At 37.9% G+C, this 13,301-nt stretch overlaps 1 protein-coding gene across 4 annotated transcripts in view; it reads right to left on the reverse strand.

The window, feature by feature from the left end:
- TBK1 (TANK-binding kinase 1) overlaps nt 1–13,301 on the reverse strand; it is a 45,258-nt gene that overhangs the window by 20,883 nt on the left and 11,074 nt on the right. For all 4 annotated transcript variants that reach the window (XM_005872689.2, XM_014544940.1, XM_014544938.1 and 1 more), the window contains 4 exons: nt 11,616–11,797; nt 9,880–10,040; nt 6,132–6,242; nt 917–1,096 (listed from right to left, as the gene is read on the reverse strand). In XM_005872689.2, the coding sequence (XP_005872751.1) occupies nt 917–1,096; nt 6,132–6,242; nt 9,880–10,040; nt 11,616–11,797 (634 nt within the window). The remainder of the gene's footprint in view (nt 1–916; nt 1,097–6,131; nt 6,243–9,879; nt 10,041–11,615; nt 11,798–13,301) is intronic.

Raw genomic sequence — 13,301 nt, forward strand, 5'->3', positions numbered from 1 at the left:
TTTATTTTGGACCAGCTTTAGCTCTAGCTCTAGCTCTGAGGCTTCCGCTGCTGATTGCGTTCTATAATCGAAACAATGTATAACTCCAGCTCTGAGATCCCGGCCGGCTGAAAGCTGGTTTCTGGGGTTTTGTTTAGCTTCTATATTTGTTACAATGTTTCTTAGAGTTGCAGCTCAGAGGCCGGCAAGTCAGGCGGGGAACGTTGGAGTCCGCAGTCACTGGAGCAAGCAAGCCTCATGTTCACTTCCAGCTGCCTGGCTGCCTGGCTGCCGGCCACCATCTTGGCTGACAGTTAATTTGCATAAGGATATGCTGATTAGCCAATGGGAAGGGTAGTGGTCGTACGCTAATTACCATGTTTCTCTTTTATTAGTGTAGATGGGGAGCCAACATAGCAGAGTTAAGAGCAATGGCTCTGAAATCAGACTGAATTAGAATTCCAGTTATTCCAATTATTTGCTGAATTACTTTCAGTTACTCCTCTGTGCTAGGTTTCCTCATGTGTAAAATGGGAACAATAGGACCCACCTCACAGATTTGTTGTGAGGACTAAGTGACTTAAATATATAAAGAACTGAGAATAGTACTTATAACATCACTACATAGTATTTATTAACTCAATTAATAAAACCAGGTATTTTCAAAATGTTTTTGGGAAAAAGCTAGATTCTCCCTAAACAGATTCATGAAATCAAAGAAACGTTTCAGCAGCAATGTTATGATTTGTCTTCCCCACAAGCCTTTGCTAAGATTTGGCTCAGGCTTGGGTGAGCATATGTATACTAAGCACTTAAACGTTATTCTCTAAGTGGGAAGTGGGTGCCTGAGGTATCTTTTCTATTTTCTCTCCTAATTTATGAAGATAATTATTATATAACATTATCATCTAGGAAGAAAAAATAAAGAGGTACTTACGTATTATAGCTATGAATATAAATCTTATGAGCTGTCATTCGTTGTAGCGAGAAAACATGAATTATCATCCGGTGAAGTATATCACTAGTTTCTGCAAAAAACTGGTCAAAACCCCAACATTTTTCCTGATCAGCCTCAAGGATGTTTGCAAGAACAGGGGTAAGTAGAACTTGAAGACCCCTAAAATAGTATTAAAAAAAATTTGAAGAATGAATGTGTATTTTATCTATGTACAAAGTCATAATATTTACTACCAAATCAAAGGAACTGTTATTAGATTAGATCAAAGTTTTAAAAAATCTTCCAACTTTTCAAAAAGCCAGGTAACCTTAGTTTAATATTACTTGTCAATAAATCAGGGATTATGGTATTTTTATGTTAATTTATCTTTTACTGGTTATTTTCTTTGATTCTCTCATTCCCAAGCTTCCTCACTTTTCCAAACACATTCTAACACTGTATATACAAAAACATCTAGGTGAAATCAATCAGGTGATCATGAGGATAAGATAATTGTTTAATTTCAGGGTTTTTAATGTCCTTTATTTTTTATGTATTTATTTTTTAAGAGAGACAGAGAGAGAGAGAGAGAGAGGGGGGGTGGGGGGAGGGAGGAAGGGAAAGGGAGATAGAAACATCCATGAGATACATCAACATGGATTGGGTGTCTCCTGCACTCTCCCTGGTAGAGATCAAGCCTGAAACCCGGGGACGTGCCCTGATGGGGAATCGAACCAGTGACATCTTGGTCAACCATTGAGTCACAATGGCCTGGCATCCTTTATTTTTTAATGTCCTTTTAATATGGCACTGCAATATATAATTGTTTAGGCTGAATTTATATGCCTTTTATAGTATACTTCTGTGAATGAAAAAGGGGTTATACAATAAAGCTGACAAGCTCAGTGGGGGCACATGGCAGGCCTGGCAGGCTCAGGGATCAAGAGAAATAACCACACAGGATGGCCTGACCACTAATTTCTCACTGGGAAAATCATAGCGGGTAGTCACATCCAGGCCTATAGCTTCCCTAGCAAAGGTTAACTTTACCTTAAGTGAGTTCTGTGTATTGTTCTTATGCATCTAGGATGACATACCTTTGAAATGTCAGAGTAATTTTATTTTCCTACTCTTGAAGCCACTACCGCGGACACCAGAGCACCAGACCCCTTCATTGTTATTTTGTTCCCTGCATACCATCTCTACATGCTGTGAATGTTAACTATTAAATATCCTGTTTAAAGGAAGTATGTGTTTCTCCATTTTGTCTTTTATCCAATCCTAGAGATTGCTCTGCTGCTTTCTCCCGCTTCCTTAATCTATCACCAATGGATTTCATGCACCTTCCTGAGGTCTCCTTTGATTCTAGTATATAAAATAAGCTGGAAAGCTGCCATTCTCCAGAGCATCTGAGATCCTGCTCCTCAGCATATGTGATCAGTTTGCTCAAATTAGTTTCTTACATTGGCACTTATTTAGGCAGTAAAATTACTATAATCATCTAGTAATCAATTAGTGCCAATTCAATTACGAATAACTTTTGACTAATAAAGGACTTTATTCTTTTTCTAAATTATAAAATATGCTCAAACAGATGCTCAATTATGGAATTTCAAGTAGTCTTAAAATATATTCTTGACTATGTAACAGGCCTTGAAAGAATTCCTTATCTGAACAATTTTCAAAATATGTAGTGGACATTTTAAATTTTTGCCTAACAGATATGTATATTCCCTCCTTTTGTAAGAGAATCTACACCTCTCTATTCTCTAACTCTAATCCCTGTGCATAGATGGGTATAAAAGCCAGGTTTGGTTATGATTAGTTGGAGGTGGTCAGGTGGTAGCATATAAGTTAGTTAAATGTGAATCAATTCCAAAAATCTTTGCTAAAACTACTGGGAAAGAAAATCTTTTTCCCCCACTGAGTTTTCAAACCTGTGAGAATGTGAGTCTGGGAATGTGAGCAGCCTTCCTGTGGCTCTCAGGAAAGAGCCTACTGAAGGGAAGGAGAAAGCAGGTAAAAGCAGACCTGAGTGATTTGAAGGGACCAAGTCTTGATATAGCCTGAGTCTGAGGATTTAGCTGAGCTTTGAGTCACATACACATGTGAACTTTTAATTACAAAGTCAATCTATTTTCTTTCCACTTAAACCAGTTGAATTAGGTTTTTCCCACTTGCTATTCAATCTTGACTAATAAATACTAGAGGCCCGGTGCACGAAATTTGTGCACGGGGGAAGGGTGTGTGTGTGTGTGTGTGTGTGTGTGTGTGTCCCTCAGCCCGGCCTGCACCCTCTCCAATCTGGGACCCCTTGGGGGATGTCCGATTGCCTATCACAATCTGGGACCGCTGGCTCCTAACTGCTCGCCTGCCTGCCTGCCTGATCGCCCTTAACCACCTCTGCATGCCTGCCTGATGGCCCCTAAATACTCCCCTACCGGCCTGATCACCCCTAACTGCTCCCCTGCTGGCCTGATCACTCCCAACCGCTTCTGCCTTGCCCGGGACCCAGGCTTCCCTCCTCCGGCTGGTCGCAGGCACCCAGGACCCAGGCTTCCCTCCCTCTGGCTGGCTGCAGGCACCCAGGATCTAGGCCGTCTTGACCCAGGCCGGCCATAGCCACAGGGACCATGGGCAGGCGGCTTTGCCCGGGATGCAGCCGCAGGCGCCCGGGACCGCAGAGTGGGCGGCTTGTTCCTCTCCCAGGCTGCAGCTGCAGGCACTGGCACTTGGGACCATGGGGCGTGTGGCTTGCCCCTCTCCCGGGCCGCAGCCTGGCTGGTCCCCATTCCTCTCCCCCCAGTGTTGAGTGTCTGAGCCATTATGACTATTTGCATATTAGCTCTTTATTATATAGGATAAGAAAGAGATGGTTATCTTTTCTTTTAAAGGAATGCTTATTTTATCCTTAGTTCATCCTCACCTGAGAATATTTTTTTCCATTGATTTTTGTAGAGAGTGGAAGGGTAGCAGGGAGGGAGGGAGAAAAGAAACATCGATATGAGACATATCCATTGGTTGTCTCCTGCATGTGTCCCCTGGAGGGCAGGGAGGGAGGCTGTGTGTGTGGGATCGAGCCTGCAACCGAGGGACGTGCCCTTGATTAGAATCTAACCCTAATACTTCAGTCCACGGGCTGATGCTCTAACCACTGAGCAAATTGGCTAGGGCAGGATGGTTATCTATTTTTTCAGTCATTACATTTTTGGTATTGTTTTCATTGCTAATTAGTAATACTTAATATCCTTACTATTAAAAGAAAAGAGATTGTCTAACTGGTGTGGCTCAGTAGTTGAGCCTTGACCTATGAACAAAGAGGTCACTGTTTCAATTCTGACAGGGTATATATCCAGGTGGCAGGCTTCAGGAGGGGGCATGCAGGAGGCAGCCGATCAATGTTTCTATCTATTCCCATCTTTCTAAAAAAATCAATAAAAATATATTTAAAGAAAAGAAAAGCCCTAGCCAGTTTGATTCAGTGAATAGAGCGTCGGTCTGTGGACTGAAGGGTTGTGGGTTCAATTCCAGTCAAAGGCATGTACCTCGGTTGTAGGCTGGATACATGTGCCTCGGCCCAGTCTGGGTGCATGTGGGAGGCAACCAATCAATGTGTCTCCCTCTACTTCTCCCCCTCCCTTTCACTTTCTCTAAAAAATCAATGGAAATATCCTCAGGTGAGGATTAACCAAAAAAAAAGATCATATGCTTTCTGGTACCTAAGCAATTTTTATTAAAGAATGTATAACTTGGTGCTAAAGACTGATTTGATAGATAAGTCCTGTTATACTCCTAAAATATGCAATCCACAGTGTAGATTGTCAAATTATTGATTCTGGGTTTCAGCAATACAATTATTACATAGAAAATATTTATTTCCTGACCACTTTAAATTTTGTGTTTTGCCTGAGATTACCAAAATGAGTATTTTATAAATCAAAATTTAACACAAGTCATTATTATAATATTAAATTTCTTCTCTCCAATAAAATGAATTCCTCTTGGTAATTCTAGCTGCATGACATAATTTTATTTTGGAAACTTAAAAACAATGCAATAAAACTGTCAAAACAGTGGTTTTCAGAAAGGATTTTGGCAATGAGTGGTTTTCAGAAAGGATTTTGGTTTAAATGAGTTTTCACAGAAATCAATACATAAAATGAGAGGTAATATTTTTTTAGTTTGTGCTATATAAATATACATATTTATATGTTAAAAGTCATACAAAAAGAAATTATAATAGGTCAGTAAATCATGACCTGTGTGTGTTCACTTGTGTAGTATACAATTATCACACTCAGAAAAAATGGCAGTTAATTCATTAATCACAAATTCTACATATTGGTAAGTGTTTCGGCTTTATTTCCAGAGTAAAACCTAAAATAATTTATTCTCTACGTTTTTGTTTTGTTTTGTTAATCCTTACCTGAGGATATCTTTTCCATTCATTTTTAGAGAGAATGGAAGGGAAGAGGAGAGACAAAGAGAGAGAAAAACACTGATGTGAGAGAGACACATCGATTGGCTGCCTCCTGCATGTGCCCCGACTGGGGCTGGAATGCAGCCCACAAACAAGGTATGTGACCTTGAACAGAATCAAACCCAGGATCCTTCAGTCCACAGGCCATGCTCTTACCACTGACTCAAACTGGCCAGGGCATCTACTTTTAACTTACTTTACTTTAAATCTTTCTTTGTGGTAACAGGATTCATATCTGAGAATATATATATTTTTAGTTTTGCTGATAAATTAAACCCATTTGAACTTTTGAAATGATGGAAGTTGAAAACTCTTACTTCTCACTTTTTGAGTAATATGAATACTCTTTAAAAATGAGGATATATTAAACTTCTTGAGTGCCTGTTTTTTAGAATTCTAGTTACTCTGATCTATATACCACTATTTGTGGTCGGCCAATATGGAAGTCAGTATAAAAGACACCGAGATCTTAACCTGGTTCCCCACATTGCACAGATTTCCAGGCAACCTACAAAATGTATGTCCTATGTCCTCAAAGAGGTCTGGCAAAATTATTTATACATTATACTAGTAATTAATTTTTACATCACCACAAAGACAAAAATCGCAAATCAAAGCATATGCTTTAATAACATCTAATAAAACAAACAACAACAATAAATTACACTCAAGTATTTGTGATTTTAGTTAATTAATATTCTAAACACCAAACTGCAAAAGAGGAGATATACTCACTGAGAAAGACTACAAGAATTAGGCATCTCTCCACTCCAGTCGATTGGTCCATTTTCTGCTTTCTGTACTCCAGATATTGCACCAGAAGGCTTTCCAGTAATTATTTTATACCTAAAGAGGAATAAAAGCAGAATAAAATAAGCAGCTCATTATTGCACAGCCTATCAATGGGCTTTGCAATAGTATTTCCCTCAGTAGCACCTATAATGAGCTACTAGACGAAATTTTGTGATTGAGTTCACAGGATCCATAAAACAATCAAAATACTTTAAATCTGACTGACTGAAGTAGAATAGTGGTTGTACGATTATTTTAGATATGCCATAACTAATTTTCATTTGGGATCTCAGAATGCCACGTAACAGTATCTTGATGTTCACAACAAAAATATTAATTTTTCCATCTGAAAAAATTGAGCAAACACAAAAAAGTTATGTTACAGAATGTTTCTAGGTCACCATATTAGCCCCAAACACAGTCATTTGGACTATGAAATTCCTGCAGAACGAACAACAGCATTCTTCAAAAAAAAAGATAGGCCGTAACTGGTTTGGCTCAGTGGATAGAGCGTCGGCCTGCGGACTGAAAGGTTCCAGGTTCGATCCCGGTCAAGGGCGTGTTCCTTGGTTGCAGGCACATCCCCAGTAGGAGGTGTGCAGGAGGCAGCTGATCGATGTTTCTCTCTCATCGATGTTTCTAACTCTCTATCCCTCTCCCTTCCTCTCTGTAAAAAATCAATAAAATATATTTTAAAAAAAAGATAGAACTATACATAGCACAGTATCCGAAAGATTCTTTGCATACACAGATAGGAATATGTGTGTATACCAAAATTAAAAGTCAAATTTAAATTTTTATGTCTTTTAAAAAAATATATTTATTGATTTTAGAGAGAGGAAGGGGGAGGGATAGAGATAAAAATACTGATGAGAGAGAAATATTGATTGGTTGCCTCCTGCACATCCCCCACGAGAGATCAAGCCCCACTGGCCGGGCTAAAAGTCAAAATTTAATTTGATTCTTGATGAAGGTGATAAAAATAAAGATGATCTGAAGAAAGAGCTGGATGTCCCAGGTTGCAGGTTTGCTCTCTGGTCAGGGTGCATACAGGAGGCAACAGATCCATGTTTCTCTCTCTTTCTCCCTCTCCTTTTCTCTCTCTCTCTCAAATCAATAAAAAACATTTTTTTGTTAAAGTAGAGCTAACACAACTAATTTGGACTGCTTGCTGCTTCCTCAGCAGACGCAGTCAGGATTTCTGTCTTAAGAGATTTTTCAGGAAAGAAGGAAATGAATGTGAAAAATAAGTTGCATTCACATAAGAAGGATCTGATTGTGGACAAATAAGTAGAGATACGTGAGATTAATGCAAGAAAAGAGAAAGAAATACAATAAATGGTAGAATTCTTAAGGGAATGCTTACAAATTCTTGAAAGAGTTTAATGAATTATGGTAAGCTCCATAAATAAACACATTTATAACATGTAAATGAGATACAAAGGGACCAATATGCTATAATGTGACACAGATGCATCATTCACTAGTAGAGTCATTATTACTACTTCAAGTACCTCTGAACATTTTTCTAGCATGAGTGTTGCTAAAAAGTTGAATACTTTACAAATAAAGAAATAAATTCTTCTAACAGTATATCTATCCACATGGTAGTCAGACAAAATCATCAGGTATTCCCAATTACTTATGAGTTTTACTTTTCCTTTATTAGGGAGTGCCACAGTTTTATTTAATCCATTTTTGGGGCAGCAAGAAATGTTGATATTTCTTTAAAACCTATCTCTGACAATAAAAGCATGATTAACTGTTAGGCACAATTTATGTTTAATAATAAAACACAAACGGACTCTCAGCCTTCATTAATGAAGAGATTTTATTTAAAAAGGGTACTGCTGTAACACAGGCTCAAGATGATGCTATACCAAAGTCATCAGGATAGCAATAGATGTCTTCTTCCTACGAATATGTATGTTGTCTTTGCTGGAAAACATTTAGATACCCAGGTTTTAGCAAAAGTCATTCTATCAGCTGAATTGGTTTTACTTCCTAAATCAATCAAAGGAAAAATGCCTTTCCTTCAAATTTTTCAGATGAGATTAAGTAAAAGATTATACTTTTACAGTTGTAATTATGAAGTCATGTTTGCTTATAAAAGACAGCATTAGTCCTAGCTGGTTTGGCTCAGTGGACAGAGCGTCAGCCTGTGGACTGAAGGGTCCCAGGTTCAATTCCAGACAAGGGCACATGTCCTGATTGCAGGCTCGATCCCCAGTAGGGGGCAATGCAGGAGGCAGTGGCAGCTGATCTATGATTCTCATCATTGATGTTTCTATCACTCTCTCCCTCTTCCTTCCTCTCTGAAATCGATAAAAACATATCTTTAAAAAGAAAAAAAAAACAGCACTAAATATTTAGTGGTCTGCCCAGCGGTGTGGCACAGTGGTTGAGCATCAACTTATGAATCAGGAGGTTACAGTTCAATTTCTGGTTGGGGCGCATGCCTGCCTGGGGTTGTGGCTTGATCCCCCATGGAGGGCATGCAGGAGGCGGCCGATCAATGATTCTCTCTCATCACTGATGTTTCTATATCTCTCTCCCTCTCTGAAATCAATAAATATATATATATACACACACATACAGTGGGGCCTTGACTTACGAGTGTCCCAACTAACGAGTTTTTCGAGAGACGAGCCGTCTCTCGGCAGATTTTTTTGCTTTGAGTTGCGAGCTAAAATTTGGGTTACGAGCCAGCTTCAGATACCCCACCGCTAGCTGGCGCAGCGAACGTCACAGTGAACGCCACAACATCAGCCTAGCATCACGTGTCTCACTCGTTCACTTTCTGGATTTGACATCGAGTAATTTGAGTTACGAGCTCCGTCACGGAACGAATTAAACTCGTAAGTCAAGACCCCACTGTGTGTGTGTGTGTGTATATATATATATGGTTTCGCACATTAGGCTGTCAGTGAGTTACTGTCCCAAATCATTTGCTAAATTAAACAGTTTTCACCTCAGTTTTATATGTGTGAATGGTTTGGCTGTTTCTCATGAAGCAAGGTCATTTACTAATTCATTTTAAAATAAAAAGATGTGTAGCCAATGTATGAAAAAATTGTATAATACGGTAGATTTCACATCTAGAAATCTATCTTTCTTTCCTCCACTATTTGGTTTACATGAGTAATTTTATACACAGTAATGATTTCCTAATAATTATGACAGTACATAAATGTATAATGTACTAATAAAATGTATGCAATCTTTGGACTGAAACCGCAACCCTAGAAAAAAAATTAATGTTACATTAATATTTTTGAAATGGAAAAAGAAATCAAATCAGTTCAGGGTAGGAACTGTATTTCTTTTAGATCTGGTAATGATTCTAGTACTCCACAGATTACTATTTTTTCAGTTATATGAAGGAAAAACACGAATAAGTGCATAAAAAGAAGTAAATAAACAATGTACTGAAAGAAAATCCAAGAAGCATTATATTTTAATGATTGACTGGATGTCATTTATAGTCTATTGTATATAAGATATTTAAAGACAATATGAAAAATTATGCCTATAAATTTTTGTAAGGCTGCAAATAGCTTACTAGTAAAGTCCAGAAATGATGGCTAAATCAATTTTCATTAGCATACACCTCTAATATTTGATGACACAAAATAATATAAAGATACATTTTAAAAATTGTTTTAAAAATTTAGATGGAGAAATCACTTACATCACTTCCTTATTCCTACGTGGCCCTTCAAATGGCCTAAATGGCAGTGACCCAGTAGCTGCATGGTAAAAAGTTACCCCAATGCTCCAAAGATCAACTGTTGCTCCATATTTCTTCTGATGATCTTTTCTTAGCACTGCTCTCTCATACATATCAGGATGCTTTAAAAAAAAAAACACAAAGAAAAACAAAACTAACTTGTGTTCTATGGTAATACAGTACACAAAAAATAGGTATTCAATAATGCTTAGAAATTTTACTATATTTTCCTAATAATTTCTCTCTGAAAGTCTGTTTCAAGTCTTCCTTTGCTCAAACTTCCAACACCACCTCATTTGACTCTCAATTTTCATGACCTCATTGCATACGTCAACAAGGAAATGGAAGTAATCAGAGGACCAATTCTCCTTTATACCTTTTACCAAATACCAACCTACCTGAATCTGTGCCTATACTCTACATCTACTTTCCAGTTACAAAGGAACTGCTCTTATCAAAGGCTAACTTTTCCATCTGTACTGTGGAGCCATCATGGTTAGACTTTATTCTTTTTTTTTTTTTTTTTTTTTAAGGAATTTAAGCCCTAGCCAGTTTGGCTTGGTGGATAGAGCATTGGCCTGCAGACTGAAGGTCCTGGGTTCGATTCTGGTCAGTAGGGGGCGTGCAGGAGGCAGGCGATCAATCTCTCTCCCTCTCCTTTCCTCTCTGAAATCAATAAAAACATATTTTTTAAAAAGGAATTTAATATTTTAAGTGTAGACATTATTAGGTTTTTATTTTTTAAAATATATTTTGATTGATTTCAGAGAGGAAGGGAAAGGAAGAGATAGAAACATCAATGATGAGAGAGAATCATCGATCGGCTGCTTCTTGCACGCCCCACACTGGGGATCGAGCCTGCAACCTGGGCATGTACCCTTGACTGGAATTGAACCGGGGACTCTATCCACTGAGCCAAACTGGCTAGGGCCACAGACTTTTTTCTTGTAACAAAATTACAACAGCAGAATCCAACTGGAAGAAAGTCACAGATTCTAAGACTTTTGAGAGAAAACTCAGAGCCATGAAAAATTAGTGGTAGCTACATACTATAAATTTCCTGATTATGTGTTAAATGTACTTACTTTTAATATTTTCTTAAAAGAACAAAAAAGACTATTTTCTTAAGTGTTCAAATGGTTACCAACTCCACACAAACACACCCAAATAAACAGAGCTTTTCTAGCTTTCTACACTTTCAAATTAGGTATTTTCAAAGGCATTTCATTTTTTGTACATGTTTCTAACAATGGTCCTCTCTGTCTTTCAATAACTAGTTTCCCTGAATAGATTATTCTGCTTCAGAATTATAATGAATTTTGCTCTACAGGGAATATCATTATAACAAGCTTGTACTATATTAGCTATTCTGATCCAAAAAAAGGGGAGCCTTTACCACCTAGATGCTTCTGGAGTGAACAGATAGCTTTTCTTTTACTAAAAATCCATAGCATTAGTAAAATTAAAGAATTTAAGAGTGTTATAAAACTTGTAAGAATTTTTAACAGAAAAATGACAGCCCCCTTAGAAACAAATCTCTAATTCCCTCATTACACACCATATTCATTAGATTAGAAAATTTAATCCTTGTCCTGAAAGTTACAAAACACACTGTATAGTTAATTGGTTGACTAATTACCTGTATTTACAATATATTCAGCTTCTTTAAATAACATTATTAGTAATGCATGACTTACCAAATATTCTTCTGTGCCATACAAAGAAACAAACTGCTCATCATCTTCTAATTCTCTAGCTGCACCAAAATCGGTGAGTTTGTACACAGACTGTCCGTCTTCCCCTATAACACGCATGATATTTCCTGGCTTGATATCACGGTGCACTATGCCATTTTCTCGAAGATGATTCATTCCACCCACTTCAACAATAAATATAAAACAAAGGTAATAATAATAATGTATGTGTCTATGTGTATATCTGTGCATGTCAAATTCATCGATATAATTCATTTATATTCACTCAATATCAGTTTTTTCTGTAAGTTAGTCCCATGTCATTTTAGTCAAAGAATAGGTGGTAGTAGTATTTTGTATCTCCTGTTTGAGTCATAAAAGGCTTTAGAATAACAAGGATCAGTTTAAGAAAGAGTCCAGTCTCCCTTTAGTACCATCAGAAAAATGGGAAAAAAAATGATCTTAAGCATATGACTTCCCGAATTACTTTTGGTTATATATCTGGGCAATCTGCCTAAACTTTAGAATAAAGATTCCCTGCACCACAGAAGAAACCATCAACAAAACAAAAAGGCAGCCAACAGAATGGGAGAAGATATTTGCAAACAATACCTCCAATAAGAGGCTAAAATCCAACATATATAATGAACTCACACAACTCAACAACCAAAAAAATAATCTGATTTAAAAAATGGGCAGAACGCCCTGGCTATTGGCTCATTTGGTTGGAGCACCAGCCCATACATCAAAAGGGTTTCAGGTTTGATTCCTGATCAGGGCACATACCTAGGTTTCGGGTTTGATCCCATCTGGGAATATATAGGAGGCAACCGATGAATGTTTCTCTCTCTCCCTCCCTTCCTCTCTCTTTGAAATCAATAAAAACATATCCTTAGGTGAGGAATTGAAAAAAGGGCAGAGGCCTAAACAGATAATTTTCCCAAAAAGACACATAGCTGGCCAACAGATATATGAAAAGATGCTCAACTTCACTACCTATAAGGGAAATGCAAATCAAAACCACGATGAGATGCCACCTCACACCTGTTAGAATGGCTATCATCAGTAAGACAAGAAATAACAAGTATTGGAAAGGATGTGGAGAAAAGAGAATCCTCCCACACTGCTCATGGGAATATAAAATAGTACAGCTACTATGAAAACAGTAAAGTGTCCTAAAAAACTAAGAATAGAGCTACCAAAAAAAAAAAAAAAGAATAGAGCTACCATATGACTCAGCAATCCATCTTCTAAGTATCTATCCCCAAATTTTGAAAACACTTATTTCATAAATATATATGTACCTCTAATGTTCATTATAGCATTATTCCCCATAGCTAAGACATGGAAACAATCTAAGTGTTCCTTGATGGATGAGTAAATAAAGTAGTTATATCCTATCTAATAATAGACAAACATGGTAATTAACCGTACCTCCGACACACTTCCCATCAGCTAATCAGGGTGATATGCAAATTAACTGCCAACCAAGATGGTGGCCGGCAGCCAGGCAGCTGAAGCAAACAGGAGGCTTGCTTGCTCCAGTGATGGAGGAAGCCAAGGTTCCCCGCCTGCCACTGCCGGCCTCTGAGCTGCACTCTAAGAAACAATGTTGCAATTATAGAAGCTAAACAAACCCCAGAAACCTGCTTTCAGCCAGCCGGGCCTCAGAGCTGGAGCTGCAACAGT

Source organism: Myotis brandtii, unplaced genomic scaffold (genome assembly GCF_000412655.1).
Source record: "Myotis brandtii unplaced genomic scaffold, ASM41265v1 scaffold389, whole genome shotgun sequence".
Lineage (NCBI taxonomy): Eukaryota > Metazoa > Chordata > Mammalia > Chiroptera > Vespertilionidae > Myotis > Myotis brandtii.